General features: G+C 35.0%; 1 protein-coding gene and 1 long non-coding RNA gene across 3 annotated transcripts in view; both read right to left on the bottom strand.

Moving 5' to 3' along the window:
• The window catches only part of LOC147846039 (uncharacterized), a 531,070-nt gene that overhangs the window by 250,726 nt on the left and 261,528 nt on the right, over positions 1–18,816 (bottom strand). The gene's annotated exons all lie outside the window — the stretch shown is intronic.
• Positions 4–18,816, bottom strand: part of LOC100536643 (zinc-binding protein A33) — a 38,865-nt gene continuing 20,052 nt past the window's right edge. The window contains exons 2-6 of the mRNA XM_087245132.1: positions 10,681–10,776; positions 10,367–10,597; positions 10,271–10,293; positions 7,669–7,787; positions 4–2,848 (exon numbers count right to left, since the gene is read on the bottom strand). Of these exons, the coding sequence (XP_087101258.1) occupies positions 2,316–2,848; positions 7,669–7,787; positions 10,271–10,293; positions 10,367–10,597; positions 10,681–10,776 (1,002 nt within the window). The 3' untranslated portion in view covers positions 4–2,315. The remainder of the gene's footprint in view (positions 2,849–7,668; positions 7,788–10,270; positions 10,294–10,366; positions 10,598–10,680; positions 10,777–18,816) is intronic.

Here is an 18,816-nt window from a genome sequence, read left to right as displayed (position 1 = left end):
AGCTGTGTTCAACAATTTTTATTTGTTATCCTCAAACATATCTTGCAGTACATTTAATAAACTATTACATGATCCCATGGTGTGATGTTGGTTCTTACACATAACAAATACTGCTACTAAGTTTGTGCTGGTTTCAAGAGTTATCACTGGACTAAAGAGTGTTTTCACTTTCCTCATAAGTTATTCAGTAGCCCGTATGCAATGTCATTACGGAGATGGATGTTAACAGCATGGACTGACAACATGGCAGACTAATGACACATCATGAAAATTCTTTCAAGAGTTCAAACTTAGCTGATGATTGATTTTAAAGTGTGTTTGGCATGCTGTCCCGGGAGAGAGCCATGAGCTCATAAAATCCTTAAGCCCGGGACTCCCTCCTGATAGAGATAACTAGTTACTAGGAGCACTTCTATGGTGCCGATTTGGATTAGTCAATTAACTTAAGTCGCATATATGGGGATGGTGGAAGGAAACCGGGGACCCGGGGGAAACCCACACAAGCACAGGGAGAACTTGTAAACTCTGCACAGAAGTGTTGACTGGCTTGGTTAGGACTACAACCAGTGACGTTCTTGCTGTGAGGCAACAGTGCTAATCACTGGTCTGCCGTGCCACCAATCTAGGAAAGGAGGAAGGGTAGGGTTGGAAGGGGGGATTCTTCAAAATGAAGATGACTGTGGTATAGAACTTGGTGACTAAGGAATCGTCTGATTGGTGAATCATGAATTTCGATCACGTTCAACTGAATCTGTATTATGCAAAGTAGCCAGTATCTTCAGTAACTTATTGCCCTGATTTAGTGGATGCATTGCAGTAAAAAATTGCTAGATCTTCTCATATCCAGCAAGAACAAGTGCCAAAAATACTTGGTGGAAAACCAGGGCCAACTGTAAACTATAAGTGAAGTTTATTTATAAACTAGTTTTGAGAGGATCACATGCTTATGATTGATCACGGCTGGTCCCGCATTAGCCAATTCAGAAATGGATCACATATCGTTGAGGGATGTCCAAGACAGAGAGGGATGCATCTATGATCCCTTAAAAATTTGGTCTGCTTTCGAAAGACTGCTGGACTCCAAAGCATCAATCTAAATCCTAACCGACCTCTACTTTCTATCTGCTGAGAAAACGTAATTTGACCAAATTTCATTGATAATAGGGGATCATAGATCTTTCTGTATACAAGCTCACATCATTCATCCAATCACTGACGCTCTCACTCTAATTATGCAAACAAAATACATTAACCTCAGGGGTCTATGAAATTATAGTCATAAAAAATATGAATATTTAATATTAATTGTAAACAATCTAAAACATTAAGCCATAAAACCCAGGATTCTTGAGGTTAAAAATAACCCAAGGCTAGTTTACTCTTTTAAGTAGGAAAACCCTTATGTAATACAAGTGTACAGAGTAAATAATAATAGATAATCTGATATCAAAAAAGCTTGAATGAACATAAATCACTTTAACCCAGGGGTCCCCAAACTTGGTTCTGGAGGGCCAGTGTCCTGCAGAGTTTAGCTCCAACTTGCTTCAACACACCTGCCACAAGGTTTTAAGTATATCTAGTAAAAGCTTGATTAGCTGGTTCAGGTGTGTTTGATTAGGGTTGGAGCTAAACTCTCCAGGACACCGGCCCTTCAAGCCGAGTTTAGACACCCCTGCTTTAAGCAATGATTATCTTTTTCACAGTTTGCCTTTAGAACAGTGGTGTCCATTATGGTGATGATCTGCATTTGCGTTTCAAATGGACTATATTTAGAAATTTAGAAAAGGCTGCCTTCAAAAGACTACTAGATTCCAATGCATCAAGGGCAGGGCACATATGAATCCAAACAAAGCTTCACTTTCCATCTGTTAACAAAACTTAATCTGACTTAACCTTTGCTGTCTTGGACATCCTACAGTGATGTGTGTTCCATTTCTGATGAGCTAAATAGTAAAGATGGCATGTTGAAGGTTGGCTTGGGAGTAATTTTGTGTTTGAATAATTTTGACCAATATTTTCCAATTTTGATGGCATTTCTACTTAAAAGTTAGTAATGTAGTGAGCAAATGTTCGCATTAGATAATACCAAAATGTTCTCTATTTTGTTGTACCTGCTGTTATGCTCTCTCAGAAGTTTCAAATCAGTTTTATTATGAGACTCCAAGTAACTGCCTGATGGGGCAGCAGGGCAATAATTCATCTTTATAAGTTTTTGGACGTAGCCAAATAAAATGTGCTAGAGGGTTAGAAGAACCTGAGTTGGGAACCACTATTCTAGATAAATATAATTTCCCTCCAGTATTTTAATTGACATCTTAATTTATAGAAAGCAACACAGGCTTGGATAGGACTCGCAGAGGATGTTTGCTTTGTGTGTAGAAATACGGCAGTAGCTTTTCTGTAAAGGCATGTTTAAAAGTGTAAATAACTTCTTGGTATGATGGGTTTAAGAAAACCACCTCCCCTTTGTCCCAGTTCAGCTGAATCAAGACCCTCTGCAGTTTTTTCTCTACTTGTAGAGCAGTTGGAGGTGATGACATCGCCCTGTATTGCTCATCACGAAAACAGATGGTCCAGAAACCATTCTCTGGTCTTGCAGGAACTTCCTGATCTCTCTTCACACTCTCACTGGCCAAGCCCAGGATCCAGTCCTCATTGTCCCCTACTTCAATTTCCCAGTTGTGGCTGGATGAGTTAAAAGCCGTACAGCCCAGCACCTCTGCGCTGATATGGAAACGCTCAGGGTTACTAGGAAGACCTTGGTTTGGGGTGCTGTAGTGGAGACTGGTCAAGTCATCTGATAGTGTCAAGCATGGGTGAGCTGAGTTTGGGTCTAGAATTAGTGGGCCTGATGAAAAAAAAGACAATACATTGCAAAAATTTACAAGACATTACAGTGTTGTTATTGATGTTTCAATCCATTCTAATCTCAAAAGAAGATGCAACTGTTTTTGTGTTTGAACTGTTCAAACTGTAAACTGTTCAAAGACATTCAAACTCCTGGAAGGTATTCCAGAAAGCTGGGTTATTTTACCATCTGCTTAACCCTAAACTCTCGGTTGATTAACCCAAAACCTGCTTACCCTGAGTGTGTCGGTTCCACAACAGCTGATAAGGGTTAGTTAAGTCAACCTCCTTAAGATATTCATTCATTCATTTTCTTGTCAGCTTAGTCCCTATTAATCCGGGGTTGCCACAGCAGAATGAACCACCAACTTATCCAACAAGTTTTTACGCAGCGGATGCCCTTCCAGCCACAACCCATCTCTGGGAAACATCCACAAACACATTCACACACACTACGGACAATTTAGCTTACCCAATTCACCTGTACCGCATGTCTTTGGACTGTGGGTTAAATCGGAGCACCCGGAGGAAACCCACGCGAAGGCAGGGAGAACATGCAAACTCCTCACAGAAACACCAACTGAGCCGAGGTTCGAACCAGCGACCTTCTTACTGTGAGGCGACAGCACTACCTACTGCGCCACTGCCTCACCCCTCCTGAAGATAGCCATGGGTTAATGTGAGCGCATGGTGCATACATAAAGACATTTTCTGTAGATCGCCAAATTCACGAGTCACCATAGAACGTCATGGTTAGAAAAAAGGGCAACGCACTTTACAGAGGCGGAGCTGGAGGTTTTAATACTGGCATATGAGGAATTATGGTCGATTATAAAGAAAAATCAATACATATCTGCATCAACAAAGGAAATAAATATAAGATAAATAAATAGATAAGAAAATAAATAATAATACAAAATAATAAGAGAAAATTCATTAAAAATTCATTAAATTACACATTCCACCCTCCCTTTAATTGCAATAAAAAATTTAAATGTAGCTTTAACATCCTTTTTGAGTATGTTGTGTAACCATTCATGCATTTAATTTCCCTGCCATTAATTTCTTAATGCCACAATAATAATGTGTATTGACTAGTAAGGCTTATATAATTATGTTACACTTATGTAATCCTTCTGGAGCTAAAAGATCTATGTTCAAAGTCAAAATTAAACAAAGAAATATTCTCTTAAAAGGTAAGATTTCATTACTGGAGCTGTGTTAAACACTTTAGAATATTCTTTCTGTCATGTAGCTAATAGAAAGGAGGCTGATGCCTGTTTAACTGCTGTGGGCCACAAAATAATATCTAATAATTAATAAAGGCTAATCAGTAGTTGAATTATTTGACCTTAAACCACAGAGAGAGAGAGAGAGAGAGAGAGAGAGAGAGAGAGAAAGGAAGAGAAATAAAAAAATTCGAACTTGCTCTGCTGTGAGCTCTGTTGTTTTTTAATGGTACACTGACCACTACGCTATTGCCAGGCTCTGAAATGATTGAGTAATGATATGCAGAGCTTTATGGCCAAGGAACTGTACTTAAGTGTATAAAACAGTTCAGTGCCAGGCATAAAATACAGATAGTTATACACATTATTGCCACATTGTACAGTAAAATACCTTCACGCAAAAACAAGTAGCTGCACTCAACGTTTTCTATGGTAAGCGCAGACCTGCAGTAACGTTTGATTTCAAAAGGTTTGTTAAATACATTAACGATTCTTTTGAAATACAACAACGCTTAATCAAATATCCATTTGGATATGAAAAAAACCTATGTACTTTTAACCCTCTCAAGATGAAAAAACTCATACATCTGTGTTTCAACGTCCATCAAAATTCTCAAAAAGAGCATGCAAAGCTCAGTAAATTCTCTGAAACAGACAAACTCTGGAACATAATCTGCTCCAGAGCAGGTGATCTTCAGACAGTATGTTGCTATGGCTATTTACTGTAACATACTCCAAAAGTTACCTCTGTTTTTGGAACCAAAGCTGAGGTTATCCACCTACTTACTCTTAAACGGCCATGACACCCCCCATTTTCGGTTAAAGTCTACTTCAGAATTTTTTCAAAAGATGCATGATTAATGGGCGTGGAGCTCCGCGAGCAAAGGGCAGGAGTGGGCGTAGCCAGCAGGGGAGAAGGGGAGCGAACAACTGTTGATGTCAGTTAGCTTACAAATTGTGACAAACCGTGAGGAGACGCATGAGTTTATAGTTCACAAAGTTAAAATGCAAAGAAATAAACAGTAATTTAATGCCCTGCTACATTTGTTATTTGTAATTTCATATACAGACAACCACAATTTATATCATCCTCAACCCTCAATCCCCAGGTCTGAATCATAGATCTAAATGCAGACTCAGAGCAGCAGGTCTCCTGACCTGTCTATTTAAACCATTAGTCCTGCTGGTAATCTGGAGGATTTAGGCAAACACAGCAGCACGGCGATGTGTCTGAATGTGAATGAACTCCTGATACAAGACAACATCCGCCATTCTCCAATTCTCGTGCTGCTCTCCCGACAAAAATGCTTGCATCACACACACAGCTTTGCTGTATGATCGGCCCTGACAGGATCGCGGGGAAAAACATGCAACAAATCCCGTGGATCATGGAAACAAACATATACGAGCCTTCATAAACGGCTACTGCGTGCCCGTGGGTCCGTGTCTCAGGTTGAACTAGGCATTGGTCTGGCAGGTCTGCGTCTGCCTTGCCTTCAGAAAGCACGTGCTGTCATGCTCTCATGAATAATTAAGCAGCCGGCTCTTCTCATAGGATAAGGAAACTCCTCTTTGAATAATAATGAGAAACCGACGCGTCATCATTGCACTTGCGGTACTTCGCTACGTCGCCAATTTTGATCCCTCCCCAAAAATCATTTTAAACCCGGAAGCTGAAATTAGCTGACAAAAGCTCAAAATTATCCAGTTTTCCCCACAATTAAAGCTGATGGGTGCTAACATTGTCTTAACTGATGCTCAACACACACAAATCTGTTAATATATATTAAAAAAAAGTTCTCCAGGGTGTCCTAAACCCTTTAAACCGGGGTATGTCACATAACCTGCTTTCTGGAAAACCCTCTTAATGTCTCTCAGCATGAGGTAAGTTAGTCAATAAACAACACTAAAGATTTATAGTCAATATTTTACAAACACACAGATACAGCTGCCAAAGAAAAACTGACCTTAAAATACTAAATGTGAAAAGCCCAACTGAAGCAGACACTGATCACAATGACAACTTAAACTGTGTAAACCTCTAAACCAGTGGTCACCAACCCTGTTCCTGGAGAACTACAGTACCTTCCTTCTGTTTGTACCCTGATCAAACAAATCTGTTTGTAATTATTAAATGCTGCTTCAGACCGAAATAATTGGTTTAAGTATGTTTGATCATGGCTGAAGCTGAACTCTGCAGGAAGGTATACTCTCCAGGAATAGGGTTGTTGACCCGTTCTCTAAACTTTTGTTAATTCTCAATAATGCACTCTGTTATCCTACAAAAATATTAGTAGGTGAAGTTGTTGTTGGTGCTGTTTGTTGAGTTGTTTAACAACTCCTCTGTTGTGGCTAAAGAAGTTATCTTTCTCTTGTCAACGGCAAGTATTCATCATGAAAGCTCAATTATGGCTGATGAAGTCTTGAGGCTAATTTCTGCATCTGCATAGAGTGAGTGAGGTACGTCCATCATAGCCTTTTGCAAGTTGCATACACTTCGGCATATCTTGAAACAAATCTATCAAAAAATTTAACTACACATTGTGTTGACGTGGAGCACTAGATTGTTATTGGTCGACTTGGTTGTGGTGACAAGTGTGGGCAGGGATGAGAGCCATGAAAGAACAAGTCTCACGTCAAAGAAGGCAGAGTACCAGTACACACCTACCAATTGTGCAATGGGATATATGCACATAGACTTTTAATTTCAGTCAGCCAGCCCTAGGGCTTTTTGCTAATTGTCATCCAATACAAAACCTTTATGTTTAAGATCTGATTTCTTTAAAACTGCCTGGCTGAGATACAATATAAAGTCGGTGTCATCAGACCAAACAAGAAGCACTACATAACATATATTTCTCCACATCATGTCTTTAAAACATAGAAATTAATTTTACCCCTAGTATTTTCAATGGATTTTTTGCGCTAGCCTGCTGCTAATGACGGTGCATGGTTTTAAACAGTCTTTCGTCTCTTTTTAGACTTGAACAGCTAAAAGAATACTTAGGTCAATTTAACTGAATGTATTGTAATTACATAACATGATGCTGTAAAACAGGGGTGCCTAAAGTCGGTCCTGGAGGGCCGGTGTCCTGCTGACTTTAGCTCCAACTTGCTTCAACACACCTGGAGGAGCTTGATTAGCTAGTTCAGGTATGTTCGTTTAGGGTTGGAGCTAAACTCTCCAGGACACCGGCCCTCCAGGATGAGTGTGGGCACCCCTGCTGTAAAGGAAACCTTATGAAATTGAAAATAGTCACGTAAAGCTTTCCCCAGAAGTTCATCATTGGCTAAAAAGTGTACATAGCCCATTGACATGGATTAACGGTAGCTCAAAAGAGTTTAGGGGTTAAAATGAACTCCCTTAAAAAATTATTTTTGGTGAGCTGTTTGTAACTACCAAATTGAACTTTGGCCGCACTTGGTTTGAAGTACTCTGGGGCCGTAATACTAAAGATTTTTTTATGTATGGTATATACGGTTATCTCAGATGTTAAAGTTTAAGCTACTGTTATCAGCATCCTACATAAGATTAAAAATTAAGCTAGAAAAGCTAAGCCAAAAAAAAAAAAACAAGCTAGTAGGAACTTACTGTAAGGAGCAATTGTCTGCATCTTCTCCCAGACCTTGTACTTCAGATTCCCAAGATATTTTGATTCATCCACCAAACATCCTGACATGCGTTCTGGATCTTGCAATGTGCTCCATGTTCTACAAAAACAGATAATTGTGTATTTTTTATAATTACAATAAGTATTACTATTATTTTCAGAGTGCTGATTTGCCAACATATAACCAAACTATTTTTAATCATGCGAAAGAAAGAAAGAAATATGGCACAATGTGAAGATCTAAACGTAAAGTGATGTTCTTCATTCATTTCACAACCCTGACTGTTTAGTTTAATACACCAGGGTATTTTTTTTTTTTTTTGCACCCTTGTCTTAAATCTGGGTTTAGAACCTGATGGATTCGAATTTCTAGCCCTTATCCCTTCCCCTTACCCCAGTTCTCTTAAGCTTGAAGACGTAGGGCTAAAAGGAACGGCTAGGTACCCCTTAAAATGGAGATTTTTCAGGACCAAATTCATAAAGGGCTAAGAAAATTTTCCAGACTACATCAGCTACAACTGCAGCATGGCTGCACCCAGAAGTCATGATGAGATGTACAAATTAGCATTTCTTGTCATTTTTACAAACTTGTCATCAAGGCAAACAAGCATTTATTTTAATACATTCATAACCATGATCGTGTTTTACCGTCATGCTTTTTTAAAACCTGCTAAAGTAAAAACCACTACATTTGGCTATATATATATAATCCCTAATAATAACTCACAAAATACTTGCATCTGACACTGGATGACACAAGAATCCCCCTGTCAGAAAAGTCTAGTGGCTGGGAATGACCTTTTTACAGTGTCAGCTATAATGTTAATGATGTTTTATTGTGTTTACATAGATGAATATGGCCACTGTGTAAATGCACAGTACAGTTGCGAGCGTATTGCCACGTTACATTGTTATGATAACATAATATCGTTGCCTTCAGTGATTTCCTAAAGATAACTACCAAAACAAAACACAACTGAAATAACTACAGCAGTCGCCATCGTCAATCTCATATGAAGCATAAGTTTGCGACGACATATGATGATGTGCGCTGGTGTTGTAGGGGTGTTCCATTTCTTAGGAGTCAATTTTGAAGTCCTTTCCCTTCACCCTCTATTGCAAGGGCCAAGAGGAATGGGGAGGAGTAGTATAGAATTGGGATTGGGCTTTAATCTTGAGATATTTTCACTACACAAAGTCTATCTAGCATAAAAAGGAAAATCACTTTAAACAGAATTAACACATAACAATAATAATAATAATATTAAAACCACTTTAGACAGTATTAACACATAGCAATGGAAATAGGAAAACAGTTGTTTCCAGTCATCAGGCCACTCAGTTCCATTAAAGAGGGCTCAATGAAATAGAGTTATAAAGAGAATACACTGAACATTCTTATATTAAGCAAAGGGTTAACTTTATTTATTTTTTTTTTAGATTTTGACTTTCGGCGGCGGAACCATGCCTCACGTTGTCTCAACCAATCACCTACTCCCTAAAACTTATATAAGGCAGACCAGCCCTCTAGCACTGTTCTTCTCGTTTTTTCGAACACACCCTCCCTCCCTCTATTTCCTCGCTTCACAATTAAAATCCTATAACTCTTCACTCCTAGGTTAAATTGGGGGTTCAATCACTCTACCAAAATATTACAGAGACCATACCCCCACTCTGACTCTCTGGGCATCATCGTAGGATGCCCGATCAACCTACCTACATGTTCACTGTTTATCCTCTTCCCTTTCTCCCCTTCATCCCACTGTTCTCCTACCATCCACTTGATCCCTACTTTCCTACAAAAAAAGTCTAGCTCAAAGTATTGCATGGTCCATGCTGGTGAAACCTGTTTTGAACAATTTTGATAAGACAGCTAATGATACAACAAAACAAACTTGAGATTTTTAAACAGATTGATTTCTTGCTGTGTGTATGCATCTGAGGGATCAGCTCTACAGATCTGGGATCAGCTGTGAATAACCCATGGCTGACCTGACCCAAGCACCATGTCTCCATCCATATCTGTACTCGGATACAATTCCACATTGACGTAGATGGTAAGACTTTTGATGGTCCATTTGAGTATTAGTAGACTATATGCTCATTATCTATTGTTACTGCTTATTTAACAAGCATTTAACTGACTATAAGAAACTTTGCAAGTACATGTCAACTTACACTAACCCTAATTCAACCCCAACACTACAGTCAACAAGCGGACCATCAAAAATAAATTGTGACCTCATACATAATCAGAATTGTCTATCTTTGCTTTAACCAATCAGAACCTTTTACCTCAATCACATCATTTCTGGTCTTTTGTAAAAAGTATAATTGCTGTGTTGTTGTATTGTAAGTCAGATCGACCTGTGAACTCAGCCTGAATGTGAAGCCCTTAAGCCATAAAACTGCAAACTATCTTTAGTAAATTCTTCATTTATTGCATCTCCGACTCTGAGACTTCTCTGACACACCAGACTTTTATTTTAACTGTTAATCTTCATCCCCAACAAACCACTGGATAAGCAACGGCAAACAAAAAATGGAAAATCCAAAGAAAATTCATAGATGTGCAGTACTTACCCCTCTATTGTAGCTTTGAAGTTCTGTAAAAGAAAACGAAAAGTGAGTGAATGAAAACAAGATCATCTTATTCCAACAGATAGACTATATTCTGACCTGCAGCAGTGTTAAATCCTCAGCTTTCAGAGTTTGCTCCATTGTGTTGATTAATTCAGTGAGAGATCCAATACTCCTTGTGTAATCTTCATCTCTGCTCTTCACAGCCGTGACACACTGCTCTTCCTCCTCCTTGAGTGCTGATAGCCTGCGCTCTTCCTCCGCATAAAGAAACTGATGAAGCTTGAGAAACTCTTCCTTCATTTGTCTTTCGACCCGCTGGGCCTGCGTCTGATAGAAGTAATGGACAATAAACTACTGACCACACTTTGATAGAAGTCACACATATCTTATGGATTAAATGTTATATTTACTTTAATGTGCTCCAAGATAAAGGCTGAAGACTGTCTTGCTTTATTAAATACTTCCAGCTTTTGTTGAAGAACCATAATGGCAGAAGAGATTTTATCCTGTAAATGAAAGAACCCAATAATGTTTTCCTAAATGAACAATGCAACTCTGTAGCTAAATGCAGTGTACACATGTAAAATATTTGAGTAAATGTCATTAATTACTGTACATTAGCTGAAGGGATAGTTGATGATCATTTACAGCAGGGGTGTCCAAACTCGGTCCTGGAGGACCGTTGTCCTGCAGATTTTAGCTCCAACTTGCCTTAACACACCTGCAAGGATGTTTCTAGAAAGCCTAGTAAAGCTGCGGTCACACTGGACTTTTCTCCCCATAAACTTCCATTCATTCACATGTGAATGTGTCAGACTGGAAACACAAACTTGTGCATCAAGTTTCACAGAACGCTGCACTGGAAAGTTCAAGCTTGGTGAACTCTTATCTACGAAATCACATCACTTGACTGTGTGAGACCAATTGAGGATCAAAACATGATGAAATTTTAAATATGGACAGTAGTTATTATGATGCGGCACCTGTCAAAAAGTTTGATGGATTGTAGCCCCGCCCCTAAGGCGGGACTTCCGGTCTAAGCCCCGCCCCTTTTATATAAACTTTATAGTGCCGGTAATTAGATTCTTATCGGTTTAATATAAAATAATAATTCCGGTAATTAGATTTTTATCAGACTAATTAAATTATATTTCCGGTAATTAGATTTTTATCAGCCTAATTAAATTAGATTTTTATCAGCCTAATTAAATTAATAGGCTATTTCCAGGTAATGAAAATATTGGTAATTAAATTCTAATCAAACTGAAATAAAATTAATATAATAATAATAACGGTAATTAAATTAGTGTTATTAGAACCATTATTTAATATTTTTAATTATTACAGTAATTTATATTTATTATATTACATCAAATTATATTATATTATATTAAGTTGTATAAAATTAATATTTTATTAAATAATATTATGTATTGTATTATATTATATCATATTAAGTTATATTAAATCATTATTTTATTAACTTATATTATAATTATATTATATTATGTTATATTATTATATTATATTTTATATCATATTAAGTTATATTAAATCATTATTTTATTAACTTATATTATAATTATATTATATTATATTATATTATTATATTATTATAATATTGATATTTATATTAAATTTAATTAAGTTATATTATATATCATGATTATTCTATTATACTATATCATTACATTATTATATTATATTATATCATTACATTATTATATTATATTATATCATTACATTATTATATTATATTATATTATATTATATTATATTATATTATATTATATTATATTATATTATATTATATTATATTATAATTAATAAACTATTAACATAAACATTTCTTTATTTTCATACCGATGTTACCTCTGTGTGTCAGTCTGGGCCTGAGCGTGTGAGTGATGATAAGGAAAACTTTGGATAACATCCCGTCAACTGCTTGTGAAAGATAGATTTATATCAGATGTAGAATATGTATATCTGATTGTATGTGTTGGGTGTCTCCCACTAACTACTATATGTTGTTAGGTGATTAGAAAGTGTGCTGATATCTATATATCCACATACAGTCAACTGTATGCATATGTATGTGTCTGTGTGTGTCTCTGTGTGTGTCTCTGTGTGTGTGTGTGTGTGTGTGTGTGTGTGTGTGTGTGTGTGTGTGTGTGTGTGTGTGTGTGTGTGTGTGTGTGTGTGTGTACGTGTGCATGCGCTCGAGCGAACTTGGGTCTGGCCTTGTATGTTTGAATACATGACACAGTATTTACTAAATATGTTCATTAATAGGTTATGTTGTTTTTTACATTATTACTACATTAATACATATTTAAAGACACACAAACTTTTTAATGTATCTTTGTCTGACTATTAAATTTAAATATGTTTACAATATTTCTTGTCGGCTTAGCACATTTATTAATCCGCGGTCGCCACAGCGGAATGAGCCGTCAACTTATCCAGCAAGTTTTTACGCAGCTGAGCCCCTTCCAGCCGCAACCAATCTCTGGAAAAATGTTTACAATATTAATCCAGTAAATAACAAATCTTAATCTTTATTGACAATAAATTGTCACACCTTTTAAAACAACGTTATCTAAAATGTAATATTCTAAAATGTTGAAAAACACAGATGTAAATTCAAGTTGTCTTTATAATTAATGAAAACTTTTTTTATGAAAAACTATTTAAAATGAAAGTTTTTCCTTTGAGTAACATGTTTTCAATTTATTTACATGTATGACCTGTAATTTATGGTACACATTGTAATACAGTTAATCCAAAGCCTAATGTTTTGAGCACTGGTCATCAATGGTGTTGGTTTAAAAAATCAACATAAAATATTTACTAAAAAGGACTTATCAGTCTTATCAGACATTATTGTTATTTCTATTTCAAAAGATAAATAAAATGTAATTTTATTAAAATAAATTGTAGTAATTGCATTACTAGACAACTTAGTTACTGAATTTTAAATTTAAACTGTTTTTATTTCATTGCAAATACTTGATCATATAAAGAGAAATATGTATATTATTCAGAATAATGGGAAAACGCTGATAATTATTTTAAGAAGAAAAATTGGCTCTCAGTTTATCTAAAAACAGTACAGCTCCAGTCCTTAGTTAAATCTACTTAATGTTTTATAGTAAAATTTTCTAGTTTAACTACTGATTCCACCATTTATATGTTCATACAACAGTGTCAAATCTAGTAAGTCTACAAATTTGTCAAAATTAGTCCAGTTTACAAGTAGCTCTTGAAAGTAGACTGATTACTTTTTTACAGGGTAAATAATGCTTTTCTTCTACCAATAGATTTAATCAAGATTATTGTCACTACACACAATTTGTTGGGAGTGTATATACTTCTTTAAACAATGTTTTTTTATTGGCAAACACATTTTCAAATTTTCAAACTAAAATCTAGCATAATGTTTTTCACTCTGAATATAAAAGCTTTATCTGTGCATTTCACTTGGAAAAGTGATGTTTAAAATACTATTCATTAAACTTACTGCATGACTGGAGTTTTATTTTTTACAAACCAATAGCATTGACCTAATTCATGCTTTTGATTTTCCACTCTGTAGCAGTTTTTCAACACAAAATGTAAACGTTTTATGCATGTGCTAAAAATCTGTAATTTTGCACCACTGTCAGAGTTTGTATGTAACAAAGCATACATGTTTTTAAAACTGTCAGTTTTCAAAAGTTACTTAACGTTGTCTCCTTTCTTCTGGAGTTTTTAGGAACAACAATGTTTCATTTGTGGGGGAAAGAAAAAAAAGTGATGTTTTGAAATACATTGGTTACACCAATATGGTGTAAAGGTTAGAAGTTGGGGTTTCATCCAGACGGCTGGGGCTCAACGCCTGATTTTTTAATGCTTTTTAACCTCTAAAGTGTCCCAAGTAACATTAATAACAACACTTAGCCACAATTATTTGTATCGCAGTTGAAGGCTACACTTAATACTGCCAGCAAAACACAATAATAACAAAGAGTAAACACTTTCTTATTTTAAGAATACTTTGCAGTAAACTTTAATGCATTAGTAAGTTTATTTTATCCACCTTCTGATGCAGAATGTTTTTGAAACATTTGATTATGTTTTTATGACCACGGGCATCTCACCCAAATATTTGACCTAATTCAAGTAACCAGTGCTGCAGTTTTTAATCACAAAATGTCTTTACAAACTTTTTTGCGTATGTGTTAAAAGTCTAATTTTACACAACTCTTATAGCGTCCGTTACAATGCATACAGTAAATGTCACAATAACCATTTCTACTGCCAATTATCTTTTGGTGTCTAATTCTTCACAATATTTTTTTCACGAGAACTATGAATCTACAAAGGCAAGGCAAGGCAAGACAAGGCAAGTTTATTTCTATAGCACATTTCATACACAGTGGTAATTCAAAGTGCTTTACATAAACAGGAATAAAAGATACAACTATAAGAAAAATAAAAACAAATAATGAAAAAATAAAAAAAAATTATAAAAACAGATCAAATGTGTTAAAACAAGTTATAAAAGAATGAAAAGAAGAGAAAAACATATTAGTGTGATCTGTCAATAGTGCGATCTGTCTACAAAACTAAAAGAATAGTTGCCACTAAATCTGTATTAATATCTTGTTCAACAGTGTCTAATGTACTGTGTATTAAAACTGTATTCTTTTGAACTGTCATGAAAGTTTGCGTTGTGAATGTTTTGGTTTTAAACCAGAGACAACCAACAATATTATGTATACCTTTTGTTCAAATACTTTTTCAAATGAAAGATAAATTATGAAATTGTATGTCAGTGCATCTTTAAAACTAAATTGGGCAAAAAAAAATTAGGTTGTCTTTCTAAACTGACTACAAAACCGTTATACATGAGAACTGTGTGTTATTGGGTTGACTTAAACGTTAACCAATTTTAATAAATGTTCTACAGTTTATACATTTGCTTTAAACAAGTGACCAGTCCTTGACACACTATGCAACATTCTAATTTTCTAAATGTTTAAATATACATTTGGCATAAATACAGGGCTTTAATCAGTTTTGACAATGTTTCTATGATTTGTTTCACACCATCATGTTTTGCACCTAGCTCAATTTTTTACTTTTTTACAGGAAAGGCATAGACACTTGAGTTGATAAACTTTTATTTCAAGTAAATATACACTGAAATAGAGTAGTACATAACAAACAAACATGGATTGCATTACCATAATAAAGACAAATTAACTAAGAAAAAAAAATACATTTATACAGTCATACATTGAAGAAAAAACAGGGTACACCAGAACAATAAAGACATTACTGAATATTACCAAACAACAAAGAAATGCTGCTAAAAGCATTCTGTCATGTTCTAGTATGTGGCTAGTCATAACATCCACAATCTCAGCAATATTTGTTATTTTGTTTTGTGAAACCAGTGACACACAAATATCTGTTATATATGTGGACATACATAGAACCTGCGTTACCCCCCATCTCATCACTCAATTCAGTCAGCACCTCCAGAATTTTTGTATTGGTTTCACAGACAGCACCATTGTTATGAAAACACAGGTGTGTCAAATGATTTATCGTATCGGCCCATGAGTTTAGGTCCCTCTCACAACGTCCATTTCTCTCTTGAGATTTTTCACACGTTTGACATCTCCGTACAATCATGTTTAGAATCACACACATCATTAATGATCTTCTCCAGAAGAAAAACCATATGGTCCCTATAATGCTGTTTAAACATGTTGTCCACAATAGACCTTATTTGACAATCAAAAACAGGGTTGCACTCGTACTCGGGCCTTTCATGCGCATTATCGTCAGTATTTTGAGAACAATAGCAACCACCCATCTTTGCATGGTGGCTGTCAGAAAAAAATCTGAAAATATTTTTAAGAAAAGTTTTTTCTTTAATCACAATACCAAGTTTGACCCATAATCTGTGTAGATCATATAAAGTAGTACCTTAAAGATGCGGCCTGTGTCCTTAAACAGCGATAGTTCAGCCCTAATAGTTCAGTGCAAACAAGACCAAAGTAGGGGCTGTGGTCCTCAAAGATAGTACCTTTTTATGTCTTTAATCTTCTTTTTACTCCTGATCAATTGGTTCTTGTAGAAAGCTTTAGGATCAGTGACTGTAGCCAGAAGCATTACTCCTTGGTAGCTAGAAGTAAAAATGGGTGTTTTATCTACACATTCAAACAGGCCCGCCCTCACTCACGGGGAGGTACTATGAACATCTGCTATGGTGTCATAAAACTCATGATAGTTGACATCTTGTCTTTTATTTAAGACATAGGCGTGATGATGTAGGGATACCTATTTTAGTTTTAGTTTTAGGTTGATAAAATATAATGCACAGCTGAAGTCATCTCAAAACTCATTGCCAAAATGGACAATACAATTAATTTGAATGTTTTTAAGCAAATATGTACAGTCTTTTCAACATTATTCTGCAGTTTGAATTGTTCAATACAATTGTTTATTTGGTTTCCTATTTGGGCTCAAAGCAGTCACATATTTAACTGAAATTTGCATCTTTCATGATAGTGTTCTTTTTCAAAGAATGATTGAGAAGAAATAGGATTACATCTACACTTGCATATTCTTTTTAGAATTTAAGTGAACTATACTTGTTAGAAAATACAATTAAATTTATGAAATAACCCATATTCCATAACTTATTACAATGCCTTTGAGGTCAAGAAAGAGATCAAGTTTAGGAGCCATTACCTCATAATTGGTTATTAGATAAAAGTTATTTTAAAAAGTCAAGTTTGGTTAAAAACCTAGGCTTTCTTAAATTTGTTCTGTTAAAACATAAAGAAATTTTAAAAATCAAGTTATGCATTATACGTTCTGGAGATATATAAACATACACTTTACCATCAGATAATCTACGAATAACAATATTCACCAATTTTATACAAAAGGTACCAAAACCGTTTGCTTATGTTTGTTGCAGAGTAGCAATTTTTTTGTTTGTTTTTTTATGTTATGTGATACTAAATCTATTTTCTGGCCAATAATTTTAGTGATATACTTATGATAAAGTTGAAATAAAAAGCTGATACATTTAGTTAAACATCATGTGCTTGACATTTTGGTAAATAGTTAAAGCTTCTGATTGTACTAATTGAATATTTAGCATTTTGAAAGGTAAATGTGTGTCAGGGTATGTAAAGCTGACCCCTCTAACTTGTTTGGTTGAGATTTGTGGAATGTTTCCACAAATTGAAATATTAAAGTGTTTTTCTTATTCACTATTCTGCAACTTTGATGCAACATTGTAAAAGTGTTAGAAATATACAAAAGTACATGTCATGCTGTTTTGTAAAAACAGACAGTCATATCAGTAAAGAACTGCACTTCCTGAGACAAACATTTTGTTTTGCTGTAAATCTATAATATTTTAGTTTGTCTGTCAGGATGTAAGCATACAACTTACATATAACTGACTTTTTGTACGACAATCTTTCGATGAACATGTTTACATTATATTGTGACATTTTTAGAGTGGTCTTTGAAATAGATACAATATCACAGATGTAAAGTACTCGAACAATGTTTGAACAATGTTAGCTGATTGCTGTACTTAAGTACTACTTTTATGATTTGTACCCTACTTGAGTACAGTTAAAATTAATGTTTACTTTTACTTCATTACTTTTTTAATAACAGTATTTTTTTTTTTTACAACTTTCAATTTTATTTATTCTCAAAAAAAAGTTCCTCACTCCTATCAAAACGACAAAGCTGCTTAAATTAATGTTATTTACTTTGTAATTGACATTCATTTCAATATTCCATCAAACTGGTCAGACATGCTCTTCGATTGTTTAGAAGTCATGTCCTGTCACATTGAGCTCTACAATACACATCAACCCCAGTAAGTCTGCTATCAGTACACTTCTGTTAAGCTAAACATAAGAAATTATACATTTAGTCCATTGTCTGTGTACATATCCACATAATTGTATTTAGATGCCGCACAGAAATAAACTTAAACCTCACTTAAGTATATTTAAACTTATACAAACAGAAAGCGTTTAGTTATTGGTCCTACAGTATGCTTGGTCATTGGTTTACGCGTACAATTTTATTACAGTACGTGTTCTAAGTACATTTGGTTAGTAGTTATTTTGACACCCTTTGATTAATTGGGACACATAATTTTTCTACATAATGTTATAGACACATGTATTAAGACAGAGAATAAATTTGTTTGAGTCGACTTAACTGAAATGAACTGCGAACATGTCAAATCTTTATAAAAGACGGTAATCTTATAATAACACAAATTTAACTGCTTACTGCAGTGAGAAAAATATTAAAATCAAATCACATAAACATAAAAAGTATACATGCAGCTAGACAAAAGACCTGAATACTGTCGATATTTACATGTTTACTGTGTTCTTTTTAGTATAGAGTATACTGTAAAAGTTTAATTTCAAGTGTGACAGCAGTAAACATTAAGCACACAAGTAGCTAACTATAACATTTTTATTTATACATCCTGTCAACTTATA

This window comes from Danio rerio, chromosome 3 (genome assembly GCF_052040795.2).
Source record: "Danio rerio strain M-AB ecotype USA chromosome 3, GRCz13ab, whole genome shotgun sequence".
Classification (NCBI taxonomy): domain Eukaryota; kingdom Metazoa; phylum Chordata; class Actinopteri; order Cypriniformes; family Danionidae; genus Danio; species Danio rerio.
The sequence above is the reverse complement of the archived record's forward strand: the minus strand, read 5'-3'. Positions and strand labels throughout refer to the sequence as shown.